At 41.0% G+C, this 18,469-nt stretch overlaps 1 protein-coding gene across 1 annotated transcript; it reads left to right on the top strand.

Annotated features, from left to right (window-relative positions):
* Positions 1-1,837: 1,837 nt before the first annotated feature.
* On the top strand, positions 1,838-18,074 carry LOC102124114 (vomeronasal type-2 receptor 1-like). The gene is given in 6 exon segments (XM_045385291.3): positions 1,838-2,320; positions 6,024-6,452; positions 6,454-6,756; positions 14,537-14,627; positions 14,630-14,659; positions 17,092-18,074. Coding segments are annotated over 6 exon segments (2,196 nt in total). The 5' UTR covers positions 1,838-1,960.
* Positions 18,075-18,469: the final 395 nt, after the last annotated feature.

The following is an 18,469-nucleotide window of genomic DNA, read 5'->3' on the forward strand; positions in this document are numbered from 1 at the left end:
GTATGGAAACAACTTTGCATACTGCACCTTTCACAATATTATACATATACTGCTGTGTAATACCTCTAATAGTTTTAAAATAATGAAAAATGTTTCCATCATGTATGTTCTTTCCAGGTTTTCAATATTATAAATAATTCTGTAATGAACAGTTGGGGCATATTACTTTTTCCTTTGGGAAAAACATTTTGTTCAAATAAATTTTCATGGATGGAGGAATTACAGCCATTGTATATTTTTCTAGTTCTTGAAATGTGTTGCTATTCTATTTTAAAAATGATATTGCTGTATTTATTTCAAAAATGGATATTGCCATTAGTGTAAATTTGGAAACTAAGTATCTTAGGATGATAAAGCCCTTTGTGTTCTGGCACCTTCTGGTTTTCCAGTTTCCGCTTTCATTGTCCACACCCACTCCCATCCTGTCTCTTCCAAACATACTGGTTTTTGTACTCCTTGAATGTGACATGTTCTCTTGCTGTAACTCCTTCAGGCATGCTGTTTGCAGCACTCTTCCCCTGTTCTTCGGTCATCCTTTAAGCCTCAGCTTGGCTGTTAATTCCTCTAGAACTGGGTGCCCCTTCTTTGTATTTCATAGCTCCCAGGTTTAACCCATCACTGTTTTTATCATTTTATGCTGAAATTGCTTGGCTACTTTTCTATTTCTTTGCTTAGACAGTGCTGTGTTTATCTTGTTTCTGACTGTATTTACAGTGTCTAGCACCAGAGGAACTCAATAACTACATATTAAATGAAAAACAAAATAAACTAAAAGCCCAATTAAAGAAACATGGAGAAAAATTCCACCCTGCCAACAGGGCTATTTGCTATCACATATTAAATTAAAAAATACTTATTGAATAAAAGACACAGAGTTAGATACTATAGCCACAGAAGATATTAAGGAAAGAAGGTCTTGGGGAAATTGCTCTCAAATAGGTTAAGATTTGGTTAAGATTGGGAAGAAAGAGTTTGCAATTAAATGTTAAATTTTTTTAATTTTTTTTTTTTTTTTTTTGAGACGGAGTCTCGCTCTGTCCCCCAGGCTGGAGTGCAGTGGCCGGATCTCAGCTCACTGCAAGCTCCACCTCCCGGGTTCACGCCATTCTCCTGCCTCAGCCTCCCGAGTAGCTGGGACTACAGGCGCCCGCCACCGCTCCCGGCTAATTTTTGTATTTTTTTAGTAGAGACGGGGTTTCACGTGTTAGCCAGGATGGTCTCGATCTCCTGACCTCGTGATCCACCCACCTCGGCCTCCCAAAGTGCTGGGATTACAGGCTTGAGCCACCGCGCCCGGCCTAAATTTTTTTTTTTTTTTTTTTTTTTTTTTTTAGTGGAGAAGGAATTTAAAAGCAAATGTGGTGACGGACTGCAAGAGAAATATATTCCCCTTTTAGTGGCTAGGAAACAGAAAGGAGGAGGTATTTTATTTATGGTTCTATCTAGGAGTAGTAGGAAAAAGACATTTTCAATTAAAAACCTCTTAACGTTAACAATGAAATTATGGATAGAAAAATTATTGTAATTGGAGTCATGGTATGTACACATTTTATGTACTGCTTTTAGGTACTCCTAGCATAAGTATTTCCTTGTATTTACATAATTTTTATAATTAATGTCCAGAAAAAAAGCTAAAGAAAGCAAGTAGGAGAGAAAGGAGACTCATATGGCACCAGGGACTTCCAATTAATGAGGAAAAATGTATTGAGAAATTATTGGAGGCCCTGTTAGGTGGTTATAATTATGAATATAAGAATATTTTTGTGAAAAGATATAGCAGTTTAAAGAGATTATAGCATATAAAGATACACGGAGCAAGAAGACATCCAAAATGGTACTTTTCAATCCAAATCTATCAATGATGAATATTATTCATACTTGAATTTTTCAAGTTTGTAGTATCATTTAAGAAAAACTAACATGCTCAAGAAAGTGAGGTGCCCGCTGATGCTCTGGCAAAATGCTCCAAAAGCTGCTTTTCCCCTCAAAGACCCACCTAATAACCTACAAAGTCTATTTCTTTTTCAGGTTTAACTTTCAGGGATTCTGCTGAATGAAAGCCATGATCCACATGATCAAGGAGATTAATAAGAGGAAGGACATTTTGCCCAACATCACTTTGGGCTATCAGATCTTTGATACCTGTTTTACCATCTCCAAATCACTGGAAGCAGCTTTGGTACTTCTTACAGGGCAGGAAGAAAGCAGGCCCAATTTTAGGAACAGCACTGGAGCATTTTTGGGAGGAATTGTTGGAGCAGTTGGATCATCCTTATCAGTTGCTGCTTCAAGAATTCTAGGGTTATATTATTTGCCTCAAGTATCTCCAATTATTGTGCTAGTACTAACTTAAAAAAAAAAACAACACAAATCATACTTGTGGAAATTGCAGCAGATAGCAAGGTGCTCAGGTGAGGCTGAGTTAAGTTGCAGAGACAAACAGGGATGGTGGTGATGCTGCTGTCCCTAATTACTATGTTCAATCAGGCCTTAGCAAGTGTGAATTGATGTCTACTTAGAGGCAATTTGACATTTTTCTACATCCCTTGGCATGCTGCTTTAATTTTTGGCTCTAGATTATGACTCAGTGATTTGTATGTTGACAGCTCACTAGGCATAATGCTCTATAGGACTGTGTGGAGCACAGTGTAGGTGATCAATAAATATGTGTTGGTTGGTCAATGGATGGTATAAGAAATTCACTTTTTTTCTGGCCTATATTAATGCTTACTATTCATGACAATTTTGATTCATGCACTAACATACTGAAATGGGCCTAGGAATTATGCAAGATGGCTAGAGTTTAGAGGATGCTAACTTTACAGGTTATTTAAAATTCGGAGACAATGACATATTTCAACATCAGAAGAGATTATTCTAGGAAAAATTGATTATTAAGGAAATATGAATACAGCTCTATCATTATTTCTAAGGATGGATCATTAAAGTATCAGTTGTCATGACTTATCAATGTGAATAAGCTTATTTGTGTTGCTGAAGTAATGAGAGAATTTGAAATAACTGTAAAAAGTAGCATTACCAGAGTATTTCTTATAAAGCTTCAAATACGGATGTAGAGGCAACGGGAAAATACTGAGAAATAGAACCAAGAAGAGAGGTTGGGTGACACAACTGACACGTTAGATGTGGGCTTCGTGCAGCTCAAACTGCTGCTGCTGTGAGCTCTGTCTCCCAAGCACTAGCTGGAAACCTCTAGATATTCTCATTAAATGCTTGTAGTAAATATCCAACGAAGGTAAAAGAAATCTATGTGATGGACATTTTCACATTTGTCATCTCATTGAATATATTGAGCAATCTTGAAATGTAGATATCATTACCCTGATTTCACTTATAGGGAAACTGAGGTTCAGAAGGTTTAAGTAACTTCTCTAAGATTTTACAGTGATAAAATATGTATCCAGAATTAGATATCAGGTGTCTCTGCTTCTTAAATAAGATTATTTCCTACATAGGGCTTCCAATGTTGCCATTTGCATGGTTCCAAAGAAGAATGTAAACTTCAGACAATGGAGTGAAAATAGGACATGGGATAGAGGAAACAGGAAATAAGAATATTCTGGTACTCATGAAGAAATTGACAATCTTGAGCTAGGGAGTTATAATATGGGCAATCCTATTGAAGGTGGTGTGTTATTATAACATGAGATGGGAATGTGATAGGACAGGCGAAAATGTGTCATATTGTGTCCGGAATTGGTGGGTTCTTGGTCTCGCTGACTTCAAGAATGAAGCCTTGGACCCTTGCGGTGAGTGTTACAGTTCTTAAAGATGGTGTGTTCTTAAACATGGTGTGTCCGGAGTCTGTTCCTTCAGATGTGTCTGCAGTTTCTTTCTTCTGGTGGGTTCTTGGTCTCGCTGACTTCAGGAGTTCAATGGCAGACCTTCACGGTAAGTGTTACAGCTCTTAAAGGCTGCACATCTAGAGTTGTTTGTTCTTCCCGGTGTGTTCGTGGTCTCGCTGGCTTCAGGAGCGAAGCTGCAGACCTTTGTGGTGAGTGTTACAGTTTATAAAGGCAGTGTGAACCCAAAGAGCCAGCAGCAGCAAGATTTATCATAAAGAGCAAAAAAACAAAGCTTCCACCATGTGGAAAAGCCCGCCAAAGGGTTGTCACTGCTGGTTAGGGCAGCCTGCTTTTATTCCCTTATCTGGCCCCACCCACATCCTGCTCATTGGTCCATTTTACAGAGAGCTGATTGGTCCGTTTTGACAGGGTGCTGATTGCTGAGTTTACAATCCTCTAGCTAGACATAAAAGTTCTCCAAATCCTCACCAGATTAACTAGACACAGAGCACTGATTGGTGCGTTTACAAACCTTGAGCTGGACACAGAGTGCTGATTGGTGTATTTACAATTCTTTAGCTAGACATAAAGGTTCTCAAAGTCCCCACCAGATTAGCTAGATACAGAGTGCTGATTGGTGCATCCATGAACCCTGAGCTAGACACAGAGTGCTGATTGGTGCATATATAATCCTCAGGCCAGACATTAAAGTTCTCCAAGTCCCCACCCAAACTCAGGAGTCCAGTTGGCTTTGCCTAGTGGATCCCATACTAGGGCCACGGGTGGACTGCCTGCCAGTCTGGTCCCACTTGCCTGCACTCCTCAGCCCTTGGGCGGTTAATGGGACCAGGCATCATGGAGCAGGGGGCGGTGCCCGTGGGGGAAGCTTGGGCTGCGCAGTAGCCCACCGCGGGGAGCGGGGTGGGGCTCAGGCATGGAGGGCTGCAGGTCCTAAGCCCTGCCCGGCCGGGAGGCGGCTGAGGCCTGGTGAGAATTTGAGCCTGGCGGGGGCTGGCCGGCAGTGCTGGGGGACCCCTTGCACCCTCTGCAGCTGCTGGCCTGGGTGCTAAGCCCGTCACTGCCCGGGCCGGCAGTGCTGGCCGGCCGGCCACTCGAAGTGCCACCGGCTGAGCCCGCGCCAGCCGGAACTCTAATGGGCTGTGAGCACCACCCCGCAACCCGGGTTCCCACCCATGCTTCTCCCTCCACACCTCCCTGCAAGCAGAGGGAGCCGGCTCCCTCTGGCCTCGGCCAGCCCAGAGAGGGGCTCCCACAGTGCAGTGGTGGGCTGAAGGGCTCCTCAGGCACCACTGGAGTGGACGGTGAGGCTGAGGAGGTGCCGAGAGCAAGGGCTGCTAGCACGTTGTCACCTCTCAATATGTTCTTAACTGTAGGGTCAGTGCCGTTAAGGGTAAGCTACAGTGGAAATGTATATAAAATGGTGAGGAATTCATGATCACTTGGCCTCTATTCTTAAGTTCCCACTATTGGAAAATACATACAGAGATCACTGGCAAAATGACAAACTGTCTCTTCATTTATCTAGACAAGTGACTGTAAAATTAGGGTTTCTATCTCTGTTGGATGACAGGGCTTAGATGTGAGGCTGAAGTGGTGCTTTCTACCACCTTTCTCAAGTTAAGTCTTGGGATCTCATACTCATAAGTCCTGGCAGAGAAAAACAAGGAAAGAAAAATGGTGATAGGAAGGAGGGAAGGGAGGTGGAAGCAGTGGGGGGTGGGGGAGAGAGAGAAGAATTGGGCTTGCCAAATGGATTGTAGGTCTACTCAGTCCATCATCCATGTGGATGAGAAGTAAAATCTGAGGAAGAGCCTAGATGGCTTGATTCACTCCCGTTGTCTGTGGGGTGCATAGAGGAAAAAGCAAATGGCCTCCTTTTCACTGCTGTGATCCCACTTGTGAAAAGTAGTGCACTGAATGTTGTATTAATAATCATCTCCTCCGATTCCCTTGGGGCGTGGGGAAGTGGATTTGAAAGAGTCCATAGGGAGGCCCAAAGTGTTCCCTCCAACACTCCACACTCCCATCCACTGAGCAAGGAAAGGAACAGAAATCCTTTTGTCTAAAGAAAGATGTGAAAATAAAGGGAGAAGAACTGTTAAGTTCCTTCCCTCCCCAATAAACATATTGTGAAAATGTGTAATTTGATATTTGGCTATTGCTTTCTAATAACTGCATGAATATTTTCAATTGTAGGTGGGCTATGCCTCTACCTGCGTGATTCTTAGTGACAAATACCAGTTTCCATCTTATCTTCGTGTAATAGCCCGTGATAAGATCCAGTCGAAGGTCATGGTAAAACTTATCCAACACTTTCACTGGGTCTGGGTAGGCGCTATAGCAGCTGATGATGATTATGGAAAATATGGAGTAAAAACTTTTAAGGAAAATATGCAGAATGCCAACCTCTGTATCGCATTTGCTGAAATCATTCCCAAAGTCTAATCCAATGAAGTGTGGGTTATCTCAGCCCTCATTGCAAAGCCTGAATATTTTCCGTATTTTGGGTGGAAGTATGGATTTGCAATACCAAGAGCTGATAAACCAGGATTGAGGGAATTTCTTTATGATGTGCATCCTAGCAAGGATCCAAATGATGTCCTGACCATTGAATTCTGGCAAACTGGCTTTTAACTGTACTTGGCCAAATGGTAGTATTCCATACAATATCGATCATAGAGTGAATATGATTGGTAAAGAAGACAGATTACGTGCCATGTCTGATACATTCTTTACTGCAGAGGAGAAGTTGGAGGATCTTAAAAATACCTATCTGGATGTGGCTCAGCTAAGAATTACGAACAATGTCAAACAAGCTGTGTATTCTATGGCTTATGCTCTGGACCATTAAAGTAGATGTGAAGAAGGTCATGGGCCATATACTCCAGGAAACATCTGTGCATATATACCTGACTTCGAGCCTTGGCAGGTAAGTCGTCGTTTGGTGTATGTCATGACACAGCTTGATAATTATAAGAATTCATGTCATTAAAACTATTGATTTGCCTTTGTGCTTAGTAGACATAATCTTATCACATGGTCACATAAAATAATGACTTGCTTATGTGGCCTAAGTGGGCATTTTAAAGTATCCATTTTTTAACAGTTATTATTAAGTTTGTTGTGAATGATAGAAAATCCCCCAAAATAGTGCCTTAGACATCATAGTTTTTTTCCTTCACATAAATAAAGTTCAGAGATAGGCATTATAGGACTGAAAGAATGGCTTAGGGACCCACTCCCTATGGTGCTATTTCACCATCCACAATATGAGGGTTCACCTGATAATCTAAGATGACCACATAGGCTTCAAACATCATGTCCATATTCTAATCAGCAGGAAGGAAAAAAGGCAAGTATGTGTGCATCCCTCCACTTAAGGATAATTTCTAGAAATTACATATAATTCTCCGTATATCCCATTAGCCAGAATTTTGTTATGGTCATATCTAGCTGCAAAGGAAACTGGAAGATGTAGTACTCATGAAGTATGGGAGGGGCCACACAAGGGCATGAATGTCAGGAGATAAAGATTATTGGGGGCCATCTTGGAGACTGGTTCCCACATCTGTCTCTGGTCTGATCCCAGAAACTCATGTTGGGACATGGTAGCGTGAGTGGTATTCCCAGGTTGCCCACCTAATCAGAATACTCCTCTGCTTATATCCTTTAGTACCTCCCCTCTGAAGGATGAGCATCTGTGGTCTGGCACTTTCAGCCCTTTGTGATCTAGGCTCTGTCAGTATCTCTGATTCTATCACTCCTTCCATTACCACTTTACTCTCCTGCAACACTGAATTGCTTGTCATGCTCAACAGAGTCCACAGTGGCTGGAACCATTGTATCTTCATTTTTACTTTTATTTTCAAATTAATTGCGCAGTGTATCTAATTTTATGTCACCTTAGTTTCCTGTGAAAACTTTTCTTTCTTTCCTTGTTTTCCATGACCTTGATACTTTTGATAAGTACTGGTCAGCCAGTTTTAAAATGTTTCTCAACTTGAGTTTACCTAATTTATTTTTCTTATGACTAGAGTGAGGTTATGAATTTTTGGCAAGAATTCCATAGAGGTGATGTTGTATCATTTTCTGTGCCCTATATCAGGAGGTACATGATGTAATTATGTCTGATTACTGGTGATATTACCTTTGGTCACTTAATTACAGTGATGTCATCATATTTTCTTACCATGAAGTTATTGTGTTTTCCCTTGTAATGAATAATTATCTTGTGAAGTGATATTTTGAGACTCTGAAGATGTTCTGTTTCTCATAACATTTGACCACAAATTTTCACAGTCATTGATGGTTCTTCCTGCTTGAGATGATTATTGTGTTGTTTGAAAAATGATGGCTTTCTATTTCCCTTATTCTTTCCACATTTATTAGCTGGAATTCTACTCCTCCTCCACTTATTTATATCAATATGGACTCGTGGATATTTATTTCTATTCTATAAGTAATTCTAATTTATAACTATCATTATATACTTTGCTGCTCAAAACTGCCCAGGTTTGACCATTGGGAGCCCTTTGAGTTGGTTCCTGTCTCCTCTTGACACAGTCTTGTAATTTCTGAGCACTTCCTTCCTTTCTGGAACCCCAAGATGTTCCAAGCTCATCTTGTACTTTCTTGGTCCCAGCACTGTTGTCAACCATTTCTCCAAAGAGTGCTGGGACTTTGCATTTACTGAAGAATGGAATTTAGAAACAAGATCTGGGTGGGAGGTGAATTCATTGTTACTGAGGAGGTTGCAATAAATACAAAATGAGAAATTAAGTTATATTTTAAATGCATGGAAGAGTTCCTTAATTTTAAAAGAAATTCTCCAGGTTCTTTCTTTGCAATAAAGAAGAATGTTTCTGGCCGGGCGCGGTGGCTCAAGCCTGTAATCCCAGCACTTTGGGAGGCCGAGACGGGCGGATCACAAGGTCAGGAGATCAAGACCATCCTGGCTAACACGGTGAAACCCCGTCTCTACTAAAAATACAAAAAAAAAATTAGCCGGGCGTGGTGGCAGGCGCCTGTAGTCCCAGCTACTCGGAGGCTGAGGCGGGAGAATGGCGTGAACCCGGGAGGCGGAGCTTGCAGTGAGCCGAGATCGCGCCACTGCACTCCAGCCTGGGAGACACAGCGAGACTCCGTCTCAAAAAAAAAAAAAAAAAAAAAAAAAAAAAAAGAAGAATGTTTCTATGATAAGGAACTACCCTCTAATTTATTATTTAAACATTTCAATATTATAATTTAAATTTGCTCAAAGAGCAACGATCATGTGTTAGGATTGCAGGGAAAAAGAGTGTTTAGGGAGGGCCAAGGAACTAAATAGTGTCTGGGTTAGTGTTGGTAGATTAGTCTGTAACAGGTGCATTCTGTTTGATACAGTCTCCATATGATGTCAGTAAATCAAGACCATGAAAACCAAGTCCTCACAGTGGAGAGGGTTAACATGGCCGTTTGTATTTTTAGTAGAGATGGAGTTTCACCATCTTGGCCAGGCTGGTCTTGAACTTCTGACCTCATGATCCAACCGCCTCGGCCTCCCAAAGTGCTGGGATTACAGGCATGAGCCTCTGCGCCCAGCTGGTTATTTCTTTACTTACAAGTACTTTGAAGTTCATAGTATTCTCAGGCTCTTTGTGATGTTGGTTATGGGCCATGTGTGGCTTTATTTATTTATTTATTTATTTATTTATTTATTTATTTATTCTCCTCACTTAAAAAAATATGTATGGTGTTTTTGGAGAATATATGGACAGAACCACAGTTTGACAGCTACTGTTACCCTGGGGCACCCAGAGGTCTTCCCCTTCCCTTCCAACAGTAGTTCTAGAGGGACTTCATTTCTTCCTCCCTGTTTTCTTCTTTCTTCTTATTCATTCTCCAGGACAAAAAATAGGATAGAAAATTTACAAGTTCATAATATAATTTGAAGTAGGAAACATTGGTTACCAGTATGATATATGAATGGAGGCACATACATGTTAGTACACTTCAGTATATCCTTCAAAACATCCTATGTTGGTATTTTATATGAGAAAAAAAGAGTTTCATAAGCTATAAAATTCTTTAAAAAATAATTTCCCAAAATTATCCTGGAAGGTAGTAGAAGTAGGGTTTCAGTATTAGATGAACTGTTTTTAAATGTAAAATGCTTACCCCAGATAAAAATAATGAAATTACTTTTCATTATTATTGCTATTTATTATTTTATTGATAATGATTATGATCATTTTTCTTCCTCTTCCTCTTATAGCAACAAGAGAGCTGTTGATTGCAAGACTGCAGGAGGTCTGAACATTTTATAAGGGAAGGGGTTGGTGAGCTGGAGACTGAGGTACACAATGTAAAGACAACACCCAGAGAAGTGTTGGGGAAAGTTAAAGGAAAACTCTGTTACTTCCCAGAGATTAAGAAGAAACCCCTTCTCTTACCAGAAGTGAAACTTTTTACCCTCAATGAAATATTAGTTCAGGAAAGCAGAACTATAGAGCTTTTATTTTATTGTATTTTATTTTTTTGAGATGAAGTCTCACTCTGTTGCCCAGGCTGGAGTGCAGTGGCGCCATCCTGGCTCATGGAACCTTCACCTCCCAGGTTCAAGCAATCCTCCTACCTCAGCCTCCTGAGTAGCTGGGATTACAGGTGTGCACCACCACGCCAGGCTTTGTATGTTTAGTAGAGACAGAGTTTTGCCATGTTTCCCAGGCTGATCTCGAATTCCTGGCCTCAAATGATCTGTCCACTGTGGCCTCCCAAAGTGCTGGGATTACAGGTGTGAGCCACTGTGCCCGGCCCAGTACTGTAGAGCTTTGGATAATCCAGTTCTATGTTTACTTCGGGATGACATGTAGAGTTACAGTCAATTGATAGGGTAGTGAAAAAGAATTGGCAATTTCATCTTCCGTGTGAATCTCAGAATGAAAGAACCAGGAAAAGTGAGAGAGATGAAAGTGATGTCAGCATAGCCAGAGAATGCTTTTTGTTTGCTGACACAGGACTTTCTTTTGGAGGAAAGGGCGTCTTTTTTCATCTTGTTTATTTTTCATGTATTTTCCCTCTTGGGCTCAGATCTGAGATCCCCAAACAGTCTTCCAAATCATGCTGAGAAAGCATCTGAAAATAGTAGGAAAAAAACCCTCAAGATTTCTGAGTTGGTATGCTGTACCAGACACCTGTGAGATCTTTGTCTGTCAGACTATTCCTCTCTGCTTTCTATGTGTAGCAATAAACATCTATTGACTTATGTACGCTCACAGAAGAATACAGACATGCACACATACTCAGTAGTTTATTGGTCTATCTTTAAGCAGCACTTGAATATATTTTGGCTAGATGTAAAAACAGCCACTTGTCAGTGTTTACCACTTTAGTGACCAGAGCTCTCTGCAACATTTTATGCCTTTGATCTAGAATTTGCTGTGCCCGATACAGTAGTACCTAACCACAGAGAGCTTTTTTTTTTTTTTTTTGAGACAGAGTCTCGCTCTGTGGCCAGGCTGGAGTGTAGTGGCGTAATCTCGGCTCACTGCCCCCCTGCCTCCTGGGTTCAAGCGATTCCCCTGCCTGTCTCCCGAGTAGCTGGGACTACAGGCGCGCACCACCACACTTGGCTAATTTTGTATTTTTAGTAGAGACAGGGTTTCACCATGTTAGCCAGATGGTCTTGATCTCTTAACCTCGTGATCTGCCTGCCTCAGCCTCCCAAAGTGCTGGGATTACAGGCGTGAGCCACCATGCCTGGCCACAGATAGCTTTACAATGCAAATTATTTAAAATAAAATAAAAGGAAAATTCAGCTCTTAGTCACATTAACTACATTTCAAGTGTTCAATATCCAAATGTAGCTAGGGGCTACCATACAGAACAACAGAGATATGTAACACTTCTGTCACTGCAGAAAGGACAGAGCTGCCCTAAGTCTAGGCTATAAGCCATCTTACGTGGCCCAGAGCTCTCTCTGAATGGTGAGCTACTTGATGAATGGGCTTGAGACTTCACTTTTGTATTCCTTTTGGTTAGGTATATAGTAGTTCCCCAATATATTGTTTTACATGAAAAGGAAGATGTTATTCTTTGCATATACATGGTTCAAAGAATGCTTGCTCTACTGAAAATTGACAGAAAAATAGTGAAATCTAATAGTAGATTTTTCTTTTAATAATCTTCATTAGGGTATAGTAATTTATTTTTCTTATCTTCTATATTAAAATTGGGATTAGGTTTGTATAATGAAATTACTTCAAATGTAATTCAATACAAATTTACTAAGCATCTACTATAAATCCAACTCTGGGTTAAACATTGCAAAAATAAGGCAATTGCCCCTAATTAACTGAGTAAATATTTGTTGAGAACAGTAGCATATGTGCGTAGGAACTGAGGATACGTCAGTGTGCAAAACAGAACAAATCCCAGCCTAATGGGATTAACATTTCAGTGGAAGGAATTAGGCAACAAACAAGACAAATACAGACATTATACTGTATCTTAAAGGATGTTAATGTCAGGGAGAAACAAATAGCAGGACTGAGATAGGGAGTGCTGGGGGGAGTGTTGCACTGAAATTTCATATAGTGTGGTCAGGGAAAGCCTCACCAGAGTGACATTTGAACAGACATTCAAATGAAAGTATGTTCATGCACTACCTAGGGGAAGGATATTTCCAGCAGAGGGAACAGCATCTTCTAAACCCTGAGACGTGTGCTTGGCACTTTGGAGGAACAGTAAAGAAGTCAGTGTGGCTGGAAAGAGTGAAAGAGAGGGAGAGCAGGAAAGGAGGTGAGAGAGGTTAGAGAGGGACAGATCATGCAGGGCCCTGTTGACTTTTGAAGGACTTTGGCTTTTACACTGAGTGAGAGGGGAAACCATGAAAATCTTGACAGAGGAGGGCCATGCTCTGCCTCAGGTATCATTGTTTGCCATGTTGCAAATTGGTGGGAGGAGTAGGGTATGGGGGCAAGAACAGAACTAAGGAGACAGTTAAAAGACCATAAAATCATCCAAAATAATGAAGGTAGCCTGGCCCAGGATAGAAGTGATGGAGGTGGCAAAAAGTCATTAGATTCTGGACATCTCATGAATACCTTATAGGTAGAAGACATCAAATCTGCTGACCGGTTGGACCTGGAAGTGTTTTTTTTTTTTTTTACATCAGACAATTAGAGGACAATACAAAGAATGATTTAAGTCATAATGGTAAACTGAGTCTGGTAGTTGGTGAGAAGGTGGACTTGAGTGGAAGAGAGAGTCCATACAGGCAAGTAATAGAATAGAAGGTTGGAGATGATGGATAGGAATGGTGGTGTTGATGACAGAAATGAGGAATAGGCTTTATGGGATAGTTTTGGACATGTTGAATTTGAGGTGATGGTGGAATCTTAACGTGGGAACATATTGGAAGTTCAGAATATGGAACTAGATAGAGGTCAGGTGGGAAAGGTTGGTCTTAGAGATCAAGATTTGGGAGTTCTTCTACAGTGATACTGGTGGAAGACAATAGAATGAAGGAACTGCTTTACAGTAAGAGAGAAAACCAGGGGATCAAGGACCACAACCAGGACCCAAGGGAACCCAAGGGAGCTTACATTTCAAGGAGGGGTTGATCAAAAGTGTCAGGTATTGAAGAAAGCTGAAGGAAAATGTGGCTAGAGGAAAATCTCTCAGACATGGCAAGAAGAGTTTTAGTGAGGTAAGTGGGTTGGCAGATAGATCACAGAGGTTGAAAAGGGAAGGAATACTGATAAATGGAACGAAAAGGTATCAGCTCATTGTTAATGAAATAATAATAATAATTATAATAATAATAAGGGAATATCGAGAGCTATTTCCAGAAGACTGGATCAGGGGTAAGGAATTCTAGTTCATTCTGTGGTGATTTTATTGTTCATCTTTCAGAATTTGAGAATGCCTTGCTCTCACTTCTTACTGTAATAGGTACCCCTCAAAGTGCATTTAAAATATGATTTTACAGATATATATGTATGAAACATATAAGAAGCTTATCTACTGTGTATACATACTTCTGTAACGTTACGTACCATAACCTAGCTCAGAGATTTCTAGTATTTTCTGTATTATCTAATTCAGATTTACCTGGAAAACTCAACATATGAAAAATCTGATTTGTAAAATAAATATAAATGTAATCATGCATCTTCCAAAATGATTCTTTGCTTAATGGAAAAGCATTTTATTTCTTAAACAGGAAACTCCCTAATGGATTAAGAAACAAACTATTTAAAAACCTGCATTTATTCTGGGTTTCAAGGCACACATCCGTGTAGAATGTAAAAGGAGGCCTGTGTTTACTACTGAGATTTTGAAATTCATTTAGCGAGAAAATATTTCAATGCTATGCCTTGTCTGCTTTTCCTTTTGCCCTCCTCCTTCACAAGCAGGAACAGACCTGCCAAATGGTCTCATCCCCAGAGTCCTGCAGGCATGGAGCCTGGTCTGGATCCCCAAGGTTAGAAAGAAGTAGGCTTAGGATTAGCTTTGCATTTCTAGAATCAACAACGAGACTCTCCTTTAGCAAAATTCCTCTCTAGGTTCTCCATGTTGTTATTTTCTTTGTTCATTATCTTCACTCAGGTATCCTGGGTTTCCCGGAAATCACAAAGCTTCCATGGAAATTCAAATGGGCTCTTTCTCAGCCTCATGAGTACTAGAGACAAAGGGCTTTGTTAATCTGTCATATTTGTCTTTGCTAGCTTCCTCATTCAGTGTGTACTGATGCATGTGCTCCTGGGACTTGGAAGGGGATTCGTCAGGGGGAACCAATACGCTGCTTTGACTCCATCCCATGGCTGATGGGCGTGTGTCACAGAAACCAGGTAGAGAGGGTAATTTCTTCATTGATATGAGGATGCTATTAAATCAAACATGTTTTTGCAAAGAAGGCCTCAGGAGCTTTCTTTATAAATAGGTATGAACAACTTAGAACAAAAATAATTAAAATCCTTCAAATTATTGGATGTTTTGTGCACTGTGAAAAAAACATGGTATTGTGTTTCAGTTCTGAAGCTGCTACAGTTGGGAAAATACCTACAACCTTGACGTTAATAGAGGAAAATGCAAAATAAAATATATGAAATGTGAAATATGAGTAGGATTCATAACAAATATTTTAAAGTATTTGTTTCTGAAAAAATTAAATGCTAGTTATATTCATAATCAGAAGACAGGGGACTTACATAGTACTATGTTTTATTGAATTAGCTCTAATTTGGAGTTATAAGATCTAAAATTTCATCCCTAAAGGCAATTGGCTTAAGGTCATAAGTACTCAAAATTTGTAGGACACATGATTTCTGTAACCCCTGCTCTATGAATTCTTCACTATGGCCTGCCAAATTGTTGCTCTTTATGACCAGAATTTTAATTGGGCTCAGTGTGCTCGGTCTTGTGAAGCATGTTGGAGCAGGTTTATTTTTATCTCTACCTTCTGTTAAAGATAACACAAAGTGTACTTGTCTTTTGTCAAATGGCCCTCAATAGCAATTCTTTATAAAAGAATTTTGAGGGCCAGGCACGGTGGCTCACGTCTGTAATTCTAGCACTTTGGGAGGCCGAGGCGGGTGGATCATGAGGTCAGGAGATCGAGACCATCCTGGCTAACACGGTGAAACCCCATCTCTACTAAAAATACATAAAATTAGCTGGTCGTGGTGGCGGGCACCTGTAGTCCCAGCTACTCAGGAGGCTGAGGCAGGAGAATGGTGTGATCCTGGGAGGCGGAGCTTGCAGTGAGCTGAGATCGTGCCACTGCACTCTAGCCTGGCGACACAGTGAGACTCTGTCTCGGGGAAAAAAAAAAAAAAAAAAGTAACATTTTCTCAAAATGGAAAACAAGAACTATGTAACCTGAACAACTCCTTGGACCCCACACAGCCCAGTCTCTGCATAGAGTTACATCCAGGGAAGTCCAATACAGCAGTGAAAAGTGATTAAACAGGAATTGCAATCTTTCCTGCATCTTTCAAAGACATTAAAGAGATCAATTTCACAGTCTACTATAAACTCATATCAAATAGTCTTATGTTCTGACATTCTCCCTTATAGCTTCCACCCAGCTAAATGCTCCAGATCTTCTCAATGTCAAGCACCATGTAGGTTCTTCTCCTTCTTCTTCCCTCCCCATCTTCTTCCCCTTCCCCATCTTCTCTTTCTCCTTCTCTTTCTCCTTTTCTCCTTCTCCTGCCCCTCCCCTTCCCCCTCCTTCTTCTCCTCCTCCTCCTCCTCTTCCTTTTCCTCTTCTTCTTCTTCTTCTTCTTCTTCTTCTTCTTTTCTTCTTCTTCTTCTCTTCTTCCTCATTTTCTTCTTCTTCCTCCTCCTCTTCCTCCCCCTCCCCCTCCACTGCTGCTGCTGCTTCTTTTCTTTCTTTGTCTCTCTCTCTCTCCCGCTCTCTCTCTTTTTGAGTTGAAGTCTTGCACTGTCACCCAGGCTGGAGTTTAGTGGCACTATCTTGGCTCACTGCAACCTCAGCCTCCTGGGCTCAAGTAATCCTCCCATCTCAGCGTCCCAAGTAATTGGGACTACAGGCATGCACTGTCACGCCCAGCTGATTTTTTGTATTATTTGGCAGAGACAAGGTTTTGCCATGTTGCCCAGGCTGGTCTCAAACTCCTGGGCTCAAGTGATCCACTCACCTCAGCCTCCCAAAGTGCTGGGATTACAGGCCTGGGCCACTGTGCCCAGCCTTGTTTTTCTTCTTATCCTCAATTACTCTACCTATTCCTTCGAATCTGCATCTGGAGGGTGAAGAAGGGAAAAGCTCTGAGTAAGCAAAGACAAAATTCCCTCTCATAAGGGTGATATTGAATAAAGACAGAAAACATTTGTATTTTAATCAACCTTATTCCTGTCACAATTCTCTCGATTGTTTTGCCTCAGTAGCTTTAATTTTTTTTACATTTTTTTCATTTGTGGATTGTTCTTGGGTTTATGAGGATACACACCACTCTTCTCAATTAGCTAACTGGAGTAGTAAGAAAGAAGCTTGTTACTGGAAAAGGCCAATGCAGGAAAGGCTGAAACTGAGAAGGGAGACTGACTTTCCAAAACTGAAAATAATTCTCAATCTGTAATATTATCTGTACACTCTGAGGCCATTTTATCACTATTTCTTTTGAGATACTATATATATTCTACATAAAGGGATTTTCAACAAGTCCCCACTCTAGAACTATGAGGGCTCTGGGATATTCACAGTGGAAGGGGACAATTGGATTTCTTTGCAGTCAGCTCTCTGTTCTTTATTCAATAGGTCAAAGGGAGTGTGAACAATGTGATGAAGACTATTGGTCAAATGCACAAAAGAGCAAGTGTGTGCCGAAACAGGTGGAATATCTTGCTTATGATGAGGCCTTGGGATTCACGCCTGTCATTCTTTCTGTCTTTGGGGCATCTGTGGTCTTGGCAATCACAACTGTGTATGTGATACACAGGCACACTCCCCTGGTGAACGCCAATGACCAGCAGTTGAGTTTTCTCATTCAGTTTTCTCTGATCATCACGCTGCTGTCGTCCATGCTTTTCATTGGCAAGCCACACAATTGGTCCTGCATGGCCCGCCAGGTCACTCTGGCACTGGGCTTTTCTCTTTGCCTGTCGTGCATTCTTGGAAAGACTATTTCACTGTTTTTAGCCTACAGAATTTCCAAATCCAAAACTCGACTTACATCCATGCACCCGCTTTATCGGATAATCACTGTGCTAATCTCTGTTTTATTTGAGATTGACATATGTACAGCCTACTTGGTATTGGAACCTCCCAGGGTATACAAGAACATGGAACCTCAAAATGCAAAGATCATTCCGGGATGCAATGAAGGTTCCATAGAGTTTTTGTGCTCGATGTTTGGGATTGATGTCTTCCTAGCCTCGCTATGCTTTCTTACAACTTTTGTGACTCGCCAGTTGCCAGATAATTACTATGAAGGAAAATGCGTCACCTTTGGGATGCTCGTCTTTTTCATCGTCTGGATCTCTTTTGTCCCTGCTTATTTGAGCACCAAGGGCAAGTTCAAAGTGGCTGTGTAAATATTTGCAATCTTGGCATTCAGCTATGGTTTGTTGGGTTGTATATTTGCTTCTAAGTGCTTCATTATTTTGCTGAGGCCACAGAGGAACACCGATGAAATTGTTGGTAGAAGAGTCTCTGCCACAGATAAGAGCATCCAACTGACCTCAGCTTCTGTGAGCAGTGAGCTTCACAATACCACAGTGTCAATTGTTCTGGATGACTAGAGTTGTGATTTACATGCGTCCTTCGAAGCTGCAGCGATGATGTGGTTCAACATTCCCTTTCAGGTTGCTCCTATAGCAGCTGCCTACTACTCTCGGGTCACATTGAGGATTTGGGTTTTGGTGGTGTAGTCTTAGCATGGTATATCAAATCTCGTACTATAAGATACCATTTAGCATGAACCAGAATACCTTTTACTATTGAAATTAAAACCTATTTCATTCAAACATTTTTGAAATACTTTGGTATAAGGACTAGGCAGTAGAGGATACAGTAGGAGCCAGTTATCTAAAATGATAGATAAGGCCAGATGCAGTGGCTCATGCCTGTAATCCTACCACTTTGGGACACCGAGGTGGGTGGATCACTTGAGGTCAGGAGGTCGAGGCCAGCCTGG

Source organism: Macaca fascicularis, chromosome 2 (genome assembly GCF_037993035.2).
Source record: "Macaca fascicularis isolate 582-1 chromosome 2, T2T-MFA8v1.1".
Classification (NCBI taxonomy): Eukaryota; Metazoa; Chordata; class Mammalia; order Primates; family Cercopithecidae; genus Macaca; species Macaca fascicularis.